General features: G+C 39.2%; 1 protein-coding gene across 5 annotated transcripts; it reads left to right on the plus strand.

Moving 5' to 3' along the window:
- The first annotated feature begins 119 nt into the window (after nt 1-119).
- On the plus strand, nt 120-14,710 carry LOC111469178 (SNARE-interacting protein KEULE-like). Of its 5 annotated transcripts, none has more exons than XM_023114465.1 (22): nt 120-634; nt 1,435-1,655; nt 2,685-2,743; nt 3,119-3,200; nt 3,653-3,731; nt 4,238-4,288; nt 4,383-4,479; nt 4,640-4,672; nt 10,541-10,666; nt 10,904-11,095; nt 11,205-11,288; nt 11,373-11,471; nt 11,546-11,622; nt 12,448-12,544; nt 12,835-12,960; nt 13,042-13,137; nt 13,298-13,417; nt 13,489-13,563; nt 13,649-13,839; nt 14,048-14,138; nt 14,235-14,324; nt 14,425-14,710. In XM_023114465.1, exons 2-22 carry the CDS (start codon nt 1,583-1,585, stop codon nt 14,476-14,478), a joined length of 1,992 nt encoding a protein of 663 aa, XP_022970233.1. In that variant the 5' UTR covers nt 120-634; nt 1,435-1,582; the 3' UTR covers nt 14,479-14,710. The 5 variants fall into 5 exon arrangements, with proteins under 5 accessions (XP_022970233.1, XP_022970229.1, XP_022970231.1 ...); XM_023114461.1 differs by having other exon boundaries at nt 122-634; nt 13,486-13,563; XM_023114463.1 differs by having other exon boundaries at nt 122-634; nt 1,503-1,655; nt 13,486-13,563.
- Nucleotides 14,711-14,851: the final 141 nt, after the last annotated feature.

Below are 14,851 nucleotides of genomic sequence, written 5' to 3' on the forward strand. Positions count from 1 at the left end.
ATTTAAAAATTCAATAGTTAAACTTACCCGTTGGGTAGAATTTCTATATAATTCTCTAATTTTAAATATTTGAATACTTTTCAATCAACTTCTTCAATTTTATAATATCCATTTCCCCACCGATTCTTGTTTCTCTCTCTTCTGCATCAGCCCCCAGTTTTCTTTACTTCTCCACGCGCCTCCTCTCTCTCTCTCTCTCTCTCTCCCTTTCTCACCTCCGGCCACCGCTCACCGTAGCACCAGGCTCGGGCGCCACGCCGCTATTCTGTCTAGTGCCTAGTATCCATTGAATTCTGCGCCTCCATTTGGCCCGTTTCTTTTTATTTTTTCGGCAATAGCGGTAAGTGCTGCGTGGTGGTTCCTGATCTGCGCGATCCACGAGCTATACCGACGCCTTCTTGGCTATCCGGAAGTGACTCCATTGAATCAGTGGCGAACAGACCATTGACGTGTATTTCCCTTCTGTTCGACGACTTTCAGTATTGACCTACTTGAGATCGGGCCTCGAAAACACTCGATCATCCACGACTCGTTTGACCCCTGATCGTTTTACCCACTTCGTGTCGACGTTGGATCTGTGAGGAATTCGAACACCGGCCAGCAGGATTAAAGGCTTCTGGAGTGAGTTTAGTTGGTAATTTTGCTCTAAAATGCTTTTGAACTCAATTTAAAGGCCGTAAATTGGACTCTAACACTCGAGATTTTCGTTGTACTTGGGTTCTGATTGTTCGATTGAGGTCTAGAGGCAGTTTTGGAATAAAGGACCGTTTGGGTAACGTTTCTTAGCGTTTTTGGGTAAATTTACAGCATTAATTGGACCCCGAATGCTGTTATTAATTTTAGAATATGTTCTTTGGTCTTAGGTCATGTTTTTCTGTAAGAAAAAGAAAAGATTGAGTGGTTTGGAATCGCTATGAAGCAAGTGGCTTTCCTATGAAAGATTTAACTACATGTCCAAGAGTTCTAATTACATGAATGTGATGTCCATAGAATTGGAGTCACTTACCGAGTATTTTTAGTACTCAGTCTTTGCTTTTAAATTTTTTCAAGTAATGACAAGAGTGTATATGGCGCATGACGAGGCGAAGTGTTAATAGTGTCATAGGATTAAAAGAGTTACATTTCTGCATTCATTATATTCTTTTAATAGTTTAAGCTTTGAAGTAATGTTATAGAAATCTTTCTATTGGTTTAACACTTCATCGTTGTTTTATGTTTTTCAAGTTTTCAAGGTTTATAATTGTTTTATGTTTTACAACTTTTCAATGAGATTCCAAATAAATATTTTTGATTGTTCTATAGAAAATTATTTCTCTCCATGCTTTTTCTGAAGTAGTTGTAAACTATTCTAGCATGCACGTAGCAACGTTCCTAGTGAGTTTAAGTTGAATAAGTTGGGGCGTTAAATGTACTTTTTGGGTTATTGATTTTCAGGATCATTACCGTGTGAAGATAGCAAATTTTCTTTGTCATTCTCTTCCCTGATCTTCTTCTTCTTTCAGAACTTCCTCGATTGATAAGCAATCTTTGTTTTATCTGTTGAAACCAAGCAATTAATCGGTGGGATTCTTGGTCTTGGACCATGTCGTTCTCTGATTCCGATTCATCTTCCAATGGGGGCGATTACAAAAATTTCAGGCAAATCAGCCGTGAGCGTGAGTCTCATAACTCTCTTTTGCACTTACTTTCTTTTGTTTTGATAGTTTTCAAATAAATCACGTAGTTTGTGTGGATATCTGTTGAATTAATCCTCCAAGTGCCTTTTGTTTTCTAGAATCTGTAATAATTCCATCGCAGACTGAAATGGAAGGTTGCACTACACTTAATTTTTTCCGGGAAAGGATGGTGTGTTGTTACTGGGAATTTAATTTGGATGATAAGGGGTTTCAATTCCAGTATGGTTATTTTGAAGTCTCTGCCTATGTATAAGCTTGGACTAGAGGTTTAGTTTGCAGCCTCCTGAAATTGCTTTAACTTATGAGTTGAATTTATGGAGAGGTTTTCCTGTTTTTTTTACTCTAGTTATTATGATATTGTCCATACATTCCTTCCAGTTCTAGGCAGTTAATGTTTTGGAAGAAATCTTTCTAAAGCTTAATGGTGAATTGTACTAAATTTGGCAACGCATTTACGCATAATGCATTCAGTTCTGGTTTGGCATGCATCCTGGCTCTGGTAAGCATTAAGCTGCTCGAGGTGAACGTGTTAATGAAAACATGCTACCAAATCCCATAGGGCATTCACGTTATTACAAATTTTCTTATTAAGGACCTTACTCTTTTTTTGGGTTTAGATAAGTTATCCTTCCCAAGTGTTTCCGTGGTTGGTTCAACTGTTTTTTGGAATTTATTTTTAAGTAGTGAGCTGATCACTAATATTAACTGATCCAAGGTGTTGTCCACCTCAAAAAACCTGTGAGTTCTTGGTGTAATGGAATATTTATTTGGAGGTTGTTTTAGAGGCGCTTGTGAAAACATTTTTTTCACTTTACTTACCTCGCAGCAAACTTTTCATTCTTCTTTTTGGTAGGAAACAGAACTTTGATCACTATAAATATTTCATTTTTTATAATAATGCATATTACAAAAGATTGACCTTAGATCTTTAATCTTCCCGGATGGCTAGTGCATTGCACCTAATAGACCAGACCAGTTTACTTATATCCATTTTAAATTCACCTTCAGGATTGCTGCATGAGATGCTTCGCTCAGCCAAAACAGGGGATTCCAAATCAACTTGGAAGGTATGTCATATTCATAACCATTTTCGTTGAAACGAATTTCTTTTGAGCCTACTCATTACTCATCTTCATTCATGAAACATATGATTCTTACGTGGCTTTGGGATTTGCAAAATCTAATGTAGCAGTTTGCTTTTTATTACTTGGATTTTTCGAATGGATACTTGGTGGATACTTGGAAAAAAATTGGAATTTTCAATTTGGAGTTTATGGAATTTTCTGTATGTTTTCCTCCACTTCCTCTGGTGAAAAAATCTGCGTAGTTATTCTTGTTTAGTTTTCTTTTGAACAAGCAAGAATCATTGGTTTGCTTTTCGTTTGGTTTACTACACCACATTCCCTTTTAAATTTTTTGGTGCTTGAATCTGTTGTTTGCAGGTTCTCATCATGGACAAACTTACCGTCAAGATAATGTCATACTCATGCAAGATGGCTGATATCACAGATGAAGGTGTTTCATGTAAGAAACACAAGCAAATTCTCTAACAATTTTTTTATCAAAGATTCTAGATTGCCTTCTGTAATTCTCTCGTGTTTTGTAGACAATATATTGCATTTTCACGATATTAGTAGCATTTACTGCCAAAAAAAAAAAAAAAAGAAAGAAAAAAAAGAAAGGACTCCACACCGAGGTGGTTGGCAACTCTGGAAGCGAAAACCAAGGAGGTTGATGACTAAATGATAGAAAACCTTGCCACAAATTTTTTTTTTGAATTTTCCACACATAAAAAAGGACTCCACAGAGAGGTGGTTGATTTGGAAGTGAAAACTTTTTCTTAGCCATCCATAACTCAAAGCTATATTTATTGTGGAAAATTATTAAAGAAATGCTTTTGGAGCTTAGATCTATTCCCCATTTGGAATTTATAGTTTTTGGGCTTTGAAAGTATTTGGGTTGTTTTGGTTCTGCAGTGGTAGAAGACATATACAGACGAAGGCAGCCACTGCCGTCCATGGATGCTATCTATTTCATTCAGCCTTCTCGAGAGAAGTAATACATGTATACTTTTTTACGATATACAATCATACAATCCCATGTGATAGTCTCATTTAATTGTGAACTTTAAAGACCATACTTTGACTTTACCTTTTACTCTGCAAAGATGGAACGTAATGTATCTTTTATGTTTGATTAGACTTTTTATTTGGTTTTCTGCATTTAGAGTTCTTTTCTCTCTTTGATGGTTATGACTTTAATGTTTGTCTCATTCTGTTTTTGTCTTAATTTATGCTTATTGCTCTTATATTGCAGAGATTGAAGTAGAAAAGAAAAAGATTCTATTACATTTATCTATAGAGGAGATTTTTCTAACCTCGTCAGAAGAACCCTTCTTCCCTTTCTTTCTGTTATGATAATATCTTACGTCTCTTGTAAAAGAAGAAGTTATATTTTGTTCCAACACAGGAATGTAGTTAATTTAGGAATGTTTATTATTTTAGATTGATCACATAAATTGGAGTTGAATTGTTCATTATCTCTCTCTTTTGAACTTGCAGTGTTATCATGTTCCTGTCAGACATGTCAGGGAGGTCTCCTTTATACCGGAAGTATGTATACCTAGTTCCCAATTGTGTAATGCTTCTAGTTGAGTAATTATTTTGGTAATAGTTGTTGAATCTATTTTCTTTTGTATCTTTGAAGGGCATTTGTTTTCTTCAGTTCACCTATATCAAAAGAATTAGTCAGTCACATCAAAAGGGATTCAACTGTTTTACCTCGCATAGCTGCCCTAAAAGAGGTTACTGATCCCCAAGCCGAGGCTGAAGTTTCTGCTTGATTTTGTTTCTCGTTGCAGTGTTTTGGATTATAGTTCAGCTGGTTACTTTATTTTTTTTCTTTAATTTTTAGATGCAAATGAATATTTACTTTTTCACCTTTCGTTCCATGTCAATTTACAGATGAATTTGGAGTACTTCGCTATCGACAGCCAGGTACCTCTAGCCTACCTGTTAATCAGTGCGGGAGTATTATTCAATAACTTATTTATTGTACATCTCATATTTTTATTCTTCTTTAGAAACGTTGTTGGCCTACCGTCGGAGTTCATTGCAAACTGTGATGATATATTAATTAGTTTTTCTTCTAAAAAAAAATATTTTGCCTTCTACTCACTAGTCCTTTCCAAGATTACACCTTCCGAGGCTTCGAATCATGGATTGCCTTGTGGAGTTGAGGGTAAAAAGGATGGTTAAAATTTTCAATTTTGTAAAACGGGAGACACGAGGAAATTAAAATCAAAGGTAAACAATCAACGGTCATAAAAAGTGTTAAAAATACAAAATGTGTCTGCGGGGTCATTAAAATAATATAAAAAATGACATAAAAGTAGATGATTCGTTCTAGAAGTCCCTTGTAGTTGCACGGTGTCACAACCATACTATGCAGAGTGACGCTCACGTTGAGTCGAGCAAAGTGGATACCCTTAAGAGGCGCCCATCCCCAACCACGTGAGGACCAATATAGAAGAATGCCATGATGCAGTCGAGACGAGTGTCTCGAATGACTTCCTTTGAAATGGGTCTTTCAAAGATAGTACCGGGTGAAATGAGTGTGTTAGTATTGCGTCCCTGCCTGCGTGTCGGAGGTTGGATGTTGCACCTACTATCTGGTACCATATTCGTAAATGACATGGCATGGGCACAGGATGGCCAATGCCTCGATAGAGCCCAGATGGATGGATGTTGGGGATGTCCCGAGATTATGAACGACATGTGGGCCTGTAGTCGATAGTATGACCGAGTGAGTTACGATGGCTGCGATGCCTCGTTACTTGGGATGACGTGAAGACATATGGGCCATGTTGTTGGGAACCTATATGATGTTGGATGCGACATTGCATTGAGAGACCTTGGCCCTCGAGTAGAAGCAAGGTCGAGCCGAATGATTTGGCCTAGTGTAGAGGTAAGTCGGTTGTGTCGGAGATAATTGAATATGCACTTGCAGGCGGCGTGTGTGGACGAACAAGTTTGGATTTTGCACGAGAGATGTTTAGTTGGCAAAGACAAACCTTGCCTAAGGTTCGGCGAAGCCAAAAAGCTAGGCGAAAAATGAATCGGAGGGTTGAAAAAGATCATGACGCCGCACGGATGAAAAAGTACGACTGTGACAATTGGTATCAGAGCCACTTTTTTTGTGTCTAGTTGGACAAGATTGTCAGAGAAATGAACCTGAGGGTTGAATGAAAGGCATCACAAGTGCGTCAAGAGTGTGTATCGACAAGACAGTTGTGTTGTCAAGCATTAGCGACAATAATGGGTTGAAGCCAAGACTCCCCCAAGCTCAAGAGTGTCGGTCATGACACATTAATGAGGGGAGTCCTTGCTCGTTAAGCAAGAACCAAGCTCATTTGCCAAGGACTTGGGGCTTCGACGTGGGCAAAATAGATGAAACAGAAGGTGCATCAGATCGTTGCCTTCCAAAAAACCATTCGCATGAGAGGAATAATGCCAATGGTTGCAAACACAAAAGCCGGGGGTCAGCTGAGACATGTGCCAACCAAGTTCCAGATTGTGCACAACGCAAGTTCTTATGGGGGATGACATTGCTGCAAGAGAGGCAACCAAAATTGGGTAGAGGAGAGCTCTCAAGAATGCGTTGTTCACCCCGAGAGAGTGCTCCAAGAAGTGAGCACAAGTGAATTCCTCGAGTCATCCCCTCTTGTCTAAGGTGGATGACTTCACAAGAGGCTCAAGACTAGCATCAACTCGAGAAGTGAGTATTAGCTGGATGAAGGAAACAAAATAATGAAGTTGTAGGAAGACCGAGAGAAGCGTCAATGCAGTGATAGCCACATGAAGGTAGCGAACACAAAGAGTTGGTTGAAGTGTAGTGTCAACAACTGAAGAGACTGTTTCAAAGGCTTTGATTTTGCTTCAGTAGAGGATGTGGCCACGATGAGAAAATGTAGTGGTTGAGCTTGTGAGCCCCACCCCGAGGGGTGCACCAGTTTGTGCGACTCAGATAATATGCAGATTGAGGCCAAGATGGCCATGATTGAGGCAAGGTGCCCCCTTGAAAGTCCATAGATGTCTAGTGAGTGTCTGTCGAGCCTAAGTGCCATCCTCACCCACAACTATGGCAACACTCAATTGATTGAGGCCAAGATGGCCATGATTGAGGCGAGGTGCCCCCTTGAAAGTCCATAGTTGTCTGGTGAGTGTCTGCCAAGCTTAGGTGCCAGCCTCACCCACAACTATGACAATATTGAATTGTTGTGTTTATGATGCGATTCTCGATGGTCGAGTCCAAGATGGGCAAACAACAGAAATAGGTCCGAAAGTGGGACAACCTGTAGATAGTGTGCACAAGTCTTTGTATTTGTTTGAAGCACGTTTATTTTCCAGCAAGTCAGTTAGCTAGCCGTCTGGACTCTGCTTCCACGAGAGTTGGTACCATGAAGAAGAATGTCGTGGTTGGCTTGCAAGTCACACCGTTATGTGTCACTCAAAGAGTACGCAGATTGGCCAAGACAAGTGCCAGGGTTAAGTTGGGGCAAGTTCACCCAAAACTGGCCAAGAGAAGAGTCAGAGAGTGGTGCCACATGACAAAAGATAAGTTAGATGCTTAGTGTATTTATACTTGTCTGAAGCACAAACAATTCCAACGGGTTGTGTCAGTTGCAGTCCAAGAGTTCGGATCGTCACCGAGATTAAGTGGGAGAGAATGTCACAATCCACGATGGGGTTGTGCCCCGAGAAAGTCATTGAGGACAATGACTAATTTAAGTATGGGAGAATGTCACAACCATACTATGAAGAGAGTAGATTGTGACCCTCACGTCGAGTCAAGCAAAGTGGTGACCTGAAGAGGCGCCTGCCATGCGAGGGCCAATATAGAAGAATGTCATGATGCAATCGAAGAAGACGGTGCATCATCCAACACACCATATAACGTGTACATTGAAGAGGAAACGAAGCATAAGCAAGATAGGGACAATGAGTAGACATAGTGTCATAGATAGGCTTGTTGAAGGGTCGAGTAAGGCCCTAGGCCTTAACCTTGAAAGTTGGGGTTTCAGAGGAATTTTGGGCATGCGGTTCTGGAGTCAAGTCCATTCATATGAAATATGAAAGCTCGCCAAATTTGGTGTCAATCAGACACCGGACAGACACTCTACGACATTGAATGTCCGTTCACCTAAATCATTTCTACACTCGTCAGTTTGGAAATGCCTCAAAATATGCTATAGGGGGAGGCATGGTGTCATCTCAACACCACCCCTGGGCCCTATGGCCTAAGCAAGCTTAACAGTGGCACATGCGTGTCACAATTAGGGCGAACGTTTTGAGACGAGTGTCCTCGATGACTTCCTTTGAAATGGGCTCTCAAGGACAATATCAGGCGACACAAGTGTGCCTGTATTGCGCCCCTGCTCGCTTGTCGGAGGTTGGATGTTGCTCCCGCTATCTAGTACAGTATCCGTAAATGACATGACATGGGTAGGGAGGACCAATGCCTCAATAGAACCTAGATGGATGGATATTCGAGATGTTCCGAGATTATGAACGACACATGGGCTCGTTCTCAATAGCATGACCGAGTGAGTTGCGATGGTTGACGACACCTTGTGACTTTGGATGACGTCAAGACATATGAGTCATGTTGATTGGGAATCTAGATGATGTTGGATGCGACATTGCATTGAGAGCCCTTGACACCAAATAGAGGCAAGATCGAGTCGAATGACTTGACCTAGTGTAGAGACAAAACAGTTGTCGCAGATGATTAGACCTGCACGCCCAGGTTGTGTGTGTGGCCGAACAAGCTTGAATTCTGCACAAACGATGTTTGGTTGGCGAAGACAAACCTTTTACCTAAAGTCCGATGATGCCGTAAAGCTAGACGAAAAATGAATGAGTAGGATGGTCACTTAGATTTGGCTTTTGATTCCGCATGAGCGATGTTGAGTTTTCCTAAAGGCTGATCATGAGCGTGTCAAGATCACAATGCCGCACGGTTGAAAAAGTACGACTGTGACACACGACTCTACATGCTCCCACTATCGGATAGTGATCTATGATCCATCTATAACAAAGAATAGCAGGAATGAGTATAAAAATACTTAGTAATTCCATCAATCAGGGTCCTTGAGTTGGTCAATTCCATGGCTCGAGTTTAAATTTAACCCTCTCAGACTCTTAAGGTTCATGTCTAGCCGTCTCAAAATCTTAGGGTTCATAACTAACCTTATCAGGCTTGTAAGATTCATATACCCTACTTACTCCTATTATAAGGGTGTAAGTTACCCATCGAGGTGTATTTGGGCTTCAAGGTGTACTTTTCCTCTCGCTTCCTACTTTTCAAGGTCCATCAAGTCATCCCGCGCTACGCATAAGCTGGAGTGACCTTGTATGTCTCGGGCTCAAGGGTAATCTAATAGGTATGGAGGAGGAGTTGTTGCTTGCGATATGTGACCTCTTAATCTACCTATTGCTCCATACATGTATACTACTAAGCGCTAGCCAGAAGCTCCCCCAATGGCACCTGACAATGCTCCCCATTTCTACATCATTCTGGGCTAGAACCGTGGAAAGTCGACTGCCCTCTAGGCACAACCAGAGCTCCCTCAATAGTAACTAAGTGCTAGCCCGAGTCTCCCCTAATGGCACTTGACAATGCTCCCTATTCTTACCCTATTCCAAGCTAGAATACTGCAAGGCAGGCACAATAAAAGCTCTTTCAATAGTACCCTCTAATGGGCATTGTCCTAAGTGGGTGATGTTGCATTCCTATATGTGAAGTAGACCCTCATTAGTCAAGATGAGTTCATGATTAGGGGTTTCGCCTCAACTGTTCTGCATAGACTTAGTTAACCCATGTCATCATAATGGACCCTAAAGGTGGCTCAAGAACCAAGGAAAGGTATAACATAGGCCAAGGCCCGCTAACAGGTTATACATGTCCTCTAGGGCACATAGCATCTAGTCCATATATAAATTGAGGTATACAGAGGTATTCCAACCTCCTAACCTGCTTTTAGGGGCATAATTGGAAGTAAATCATAATTCATGCATATCAAAAAGGAAGGTACTGTCAATCATAGCATGCTACAGTCCTAACGAAACATTTAAATCAATCAGAGTCAACTTTTGCATAGGAGAAGTCCTAAAACATGTGCTCGAGCTAAACCATCATTAAATCATAATTCAGGGCTTAGCTAATTCATTTCTCATGCTTAATTCATCCTTAAAACATGTTACAGTTTATATGCCCAAGGATTCCTACTAGCCTTTTTTTTTTTTTTTTGGCTTAAAAATCCAAATGGTTACTGACATGGATGTCGACTTTCCAGATTCAGTTTGGGTCTTCAAGAATTTCAAATTCTCCAAAATTCCTCAAGTATGCCCCAAGTTAAATTAAAAGAATAAAACTCATAAAAACATCTAAAAAACAAACTCTGGGAGGCTTAAAATTCGATATAAAAAAAGAGGGATATAGGTTAAGAAACTAACCATTTACGATCATCTTCCCCAACTTATTTGTGTGCCATTCTGCTTTTCTTCTTCTTCCTTTTTTTTTTGGAAAAATTCTCTTATTTATTTCTTTAAAAATCCAGATGTTACAGTTTTCTAATAATGTCCGTACTGAAATAATTTTTTTTTAAAAAGAAGTCCTTACTGAATTAATAAATTTGTTCTTAGTTGAGAAGCTAGTATTTTGAATCTGAATAATGTTTCTTCTTCAATGGAGAAGCGTGAACATTTATAACCTTGACTGCATATCATGAACGTTATGTTATCTTAAATTTGTGTTCTATAAAAAAGTTAACTCATATTAGACAATATTCTTATATTTTTCAGGGTTTTACCACCAACAATGAGAAAGCTCTGGAGCAACTTTTTTGTGATGACGAGAGTTCTCAAAAAGGTGTTGCGTGCTTGAACGAGTTGGCTATCCGTGTTGGCACAGTTTTTGCATCATTGAGGGTATTTTTTTGTGCTTAAAAGGAAATAGGCATCCTTGATTATGTCATTATTTGTGTTAGTAGTGGTCATGGTTTTAGTGCTGGTTTTGGGGGAGGGATGAAAAACAGATATATTTGATAAATGAAATTTACAAAGACTACTGGCTTAAGCTTGATTTACCTTCTGAAGCGGTGGATTTATTTTATGTTGCAATTACATCATACTGTTCAAATCTTCACCAACTTTTTCCTTCTCCAGGAATTCCCTTTTGTTCGGTACCAAGCTGCCAGGTCCTTAGATGCAACTACAATGACGACTTTCCGTGACCTCATTCCTACAAAAGTTGCTGCTGTTGTCTATGACTGTATTATGAAATATAAGAAAACGATCCCCAATTTTCCTCAATCAGAAACGTGTGAGCTGTTGATTCTTGATCGATCTATAGATCAGGTATATAACATAATAATCTGCTACTTATAAATCACTTGTGATTCAGCTTCTTCTTTCTTCTTTTTTGTGGGTTTGGTTCATAGTGAGAATCTTTTATTTTCCCCGCTAGATTGCTCCTGTTATACATGAATGGACATATGATGCAATGTGCCGTGATTTGCTTAGTATGGAGGGGAATAAATACGTTCACGAGGTAAGTTTAGCATTCCTTTATTTGATTCTGACCTCATATTTGTTCTTTTAGGTCATCTGTGCATTAAGATATTTTGCTGTTCAGGTTCCAAGCAAAGTTGGAGGTCCACCAGAGAAGAAAGAGGTTCTTTTGGAGGACCACGATCCAGTTTGGCTTGAGCTTCGCCATGCCCACATTGCAGATGTATGCCCTTGCTTGCAGCATTGTTTTTGACATTATTCTCTGTTTGCTTTTTTTTCATAAATGGTTTTTTTCAGGCGAGTGAACGGTTGCATGAGAAGATGACCAACTTTGTATCTAAGAATAAGGCTGCACAAATCCATCAAGGTTCAAGGTTAGCACTGTTGTGTTTGCTTGCTTTTGGGGGTGTGCTTGGCTGTGTTGGTATGAATATGAACTTAGGAATCAGGTATTCAGGTGTCACTCTAATGGAAGATATTCCTAAATCCCAGAGCTATTTTTTGTTATGAAACGTTTTTCATACTTCTACCTAAGGTTTCAGATGTCTCTCATCTATCGTTAATTCCTGGGGTCAACGTTGTGCTGGTTGCATCAAGTGTTCGCGAAGTATTTGCAAAGTTGTGTTTCTATTGGTGATGTGGGATGGTCTGCTTAAATCATATACTTTCGTCATTGTTTTAATAGAACTTTTTTCTTTCCATCCATCATGCCACCGATGATTGGATGCTTAAAATCTTTTCAATTAGATTTCCATATAAGCATAATTTGTTAGGATTCTGGATGCAGTTTTTCCTCTGTTTGTTGTTGTGAATGAGACTTCCTAATCTCTTAAGTTTGTGGGTTAGGAAGCTTTTTGGGGATGAAGAGGCGTATAATTGAAGACCTTCCAGACTCAATTATTGGTTACGGAAATCTTCATTATTTGCTTTTTCTTTTTTCTTTTTTGATTTTTTTTGAAAAAAAAAATAGTTGTGCTTTGCCCTTTTATCAATTTTCATGCTCATCGAATGAAAAGGAGAAAAGGGAATTCTTTTTGCTTATCAAATTCTGGACTCTGGTTTCTTTTATACTATCGACCAAGCATGGGGTACTTGTATGAGCTAATTTTCCTGTGGTCTGTTAGCTATTCGGTACTAAAACAAGCCTACTTTACGATGATGTCGCATTTCTGACCTATATACTTTCGGCTGTGCTATAGAAATAGTAGTGAACTCTCCACAAGGGATTTGCAAAAGATGGTTCAAGCATTGCCACAATATAGTGAACAAATTGACAAGCTCTCTCTACATGTAGAGGTTAGTTTCTTGTAGAAGAACCAAATGTTGTATGTTGCTTTTCCTCTCCTTAGAGCAAACAGTTTTAGCTTATAGATGGAGGAGAGAGGAGATGCTATTTTATTTTTATTTTTTCAAAAAAACAATCAGCTGAGAACTTTGCTGAGTCAAGCAGCCTTAGAAACTGGAAAGTATTCCAGAAAGGTGCAAAAAGAATCTTCATTTCCTCAACAATATGTTCAACATCTCAAAGAGTAGGAAATAAATTCTGAAGATTTTGTAGGGTACTGACTTTGAGTTTATTAATTCAGATTGCAGTAAAACTAAACAAGCTTATCAAGGAACAAGGGCTTAGAGAACTAGGACAAATTGAGCAGGATCTTGTTTTTGGAGATGCAGGAACAAAAGAAGTGATAAAATTTTTGACGACCAATGAGGTGATTACTGAAACTATATCAATGTTTTCAAGTACGTCACTCGGGATACGAATATGAAACCTACATTAAACATCTTGGCAGGATGCAAGTCGTGAAAGTAAGTTACGGTTGTTGATGATTCTTGCAGCCATTTATCCCGAGAAATTTGAGGGCGAGAAAGGTCAAAATTTAATGAAGGTTAGTAGTGTTCGCCCCACTCTGAAGAAGGAAAGGACAACCTTTTCAACCAACCAGCTATTTAGTTAATTAAGTATTTATCATTTTACATGATTAACGAAGATATTGCCGTTGTTTATTCTTTGTACTTCACATCTTGACGACGGTTAGTGCTTGACAGTTAGCAAAACTACCACCGGACGATATGAATGCAGTTACCAACATGAGATTACTTGGTGCCGCACCTGATAGCAAAAAAAGCTCATTAGGGTCATTTTCTTTGAAGTTTGATATTCATAAGGTCAAACTGTCTATCTCTTAGCTTCTTTAGTTTATTTCTTTTATGTCTGAAAATACTTTTGTCATCAGAAGAAGCGTGCAGTTAGGAAACAACAAAATGGTGATGAAGAAACATGGCAATTATCGCGGTTCTATCCCATCATAGAGGTAAGTTCATGGTCAAACTTATATGTTCAATCCATATATGCAATTATTAATAGGTTGTATTGGGCAACTGCAAACTAATTTCCAGGAACTAGTGGAAAAACTTAGCAAAGGTGAATTATCCAAGGATGAATATCCATGTCTAAATGACCCCAGTCCAAGTTACCATGGACCGTCTCATACAGCAACAGTTCAGCCACCTCCAGCTGCTCATTCAATGAGATCAAGACGGACTCCAACGTGGGCTCGACCTCGTAATTCCGATGATGGATACTCAAGGTGCATTATTTCAAGTTTGGTTTGTTTAGTTGCCACATTATGCTTCTTCTCAAATGCTTTTCTATTTTCGTTGTTGAATCATTGCGGCGTATTGTTTGGGCGGAGACTATATACCTGAACCTGTAACAATCTCAAGATTAGGATATTTTAACCTGACATATTTTCTGTACGATGCGTTGTTGTATGTTTAACGATCTGTCTTGGACAGTGATTCAATACTGAGGCATACATCTAGTGATTTCAAGAAGATGGGGCAGCGTATCTTTGTGTTTATTGTAGGTGGAGCAACTAGGTCCGAGGTAAATTTTGTTCTTGTGTAATTTGAACAGCTTGTCATTCATGCTTCTCTTTAGTTACTTGTCTGGATGCATAAATTATATCTTTTTAACCTTCAGCTTCGAGTTTGTCACAAGCTTACAACAAAGTTGAAGAGAGAAGTAGTTTTAGGTTCAACAAGTATTGATGATCCTCCACAATTTATTACGGTATTTAGCTTCAACCTTTTATATTCAGATTTGCAGTTGTTTTCTGCCATTCATGTGGCACCCATCATTTCTCATTAAATATTGTCTTTAATTGGTCCAGAAGCTTAAGATGTTGACTGCAGATGAGCTCTCATTGGATGATCTCCAGATATGATTAGCAGCAGCTGCCTCTAGTGTGCTCTTCAGCACTTTGCAACCCGTTTGTTGGTCGGTTTTTTTTTTGTGGCTATTTCAGCTTTAGTCTTGTTGCTAGTTTGTCATGATCTTGTGATGAACTGTTGGCGGTAAAAGTTGTGCATAGTGCCATAATGTAACATGTTTTACATTCACATATTGTAACATTTCTTAATGGGAAAGATAAGATTGAAACTGTACCTTATCAATTATACACATCAGCTAAGACCCCTTGGTCGAGACCGCTCATAGTGTATTATCTCTCATGAAACTTAGGCTTCTCAGCGCTCTGAAATTCAATGCCGAATTCAGAGGTGGTTGTTAACCATTAACTAGCAACAGATTTCCTTGGG

The sequence above is a fragment of the Cucurbita maxima genome, unplaced genomic scaffold, assembly GCF_002738345.1.
Source record: "Cucurbita maxima cultivar Rimu unplaced genomic scaffold, Cmax_1.0 Cma_Scf00038, whole genome shotgun sequence".
Classification (NCBI taxonomy): domain Eukaryota; kingdom Viridiplantae; phylum Streptophyta; class Magnoliopsida; order Cucurbitales; family Cucurbitaceae; genus Cucurbita; species Cucurbita maxima.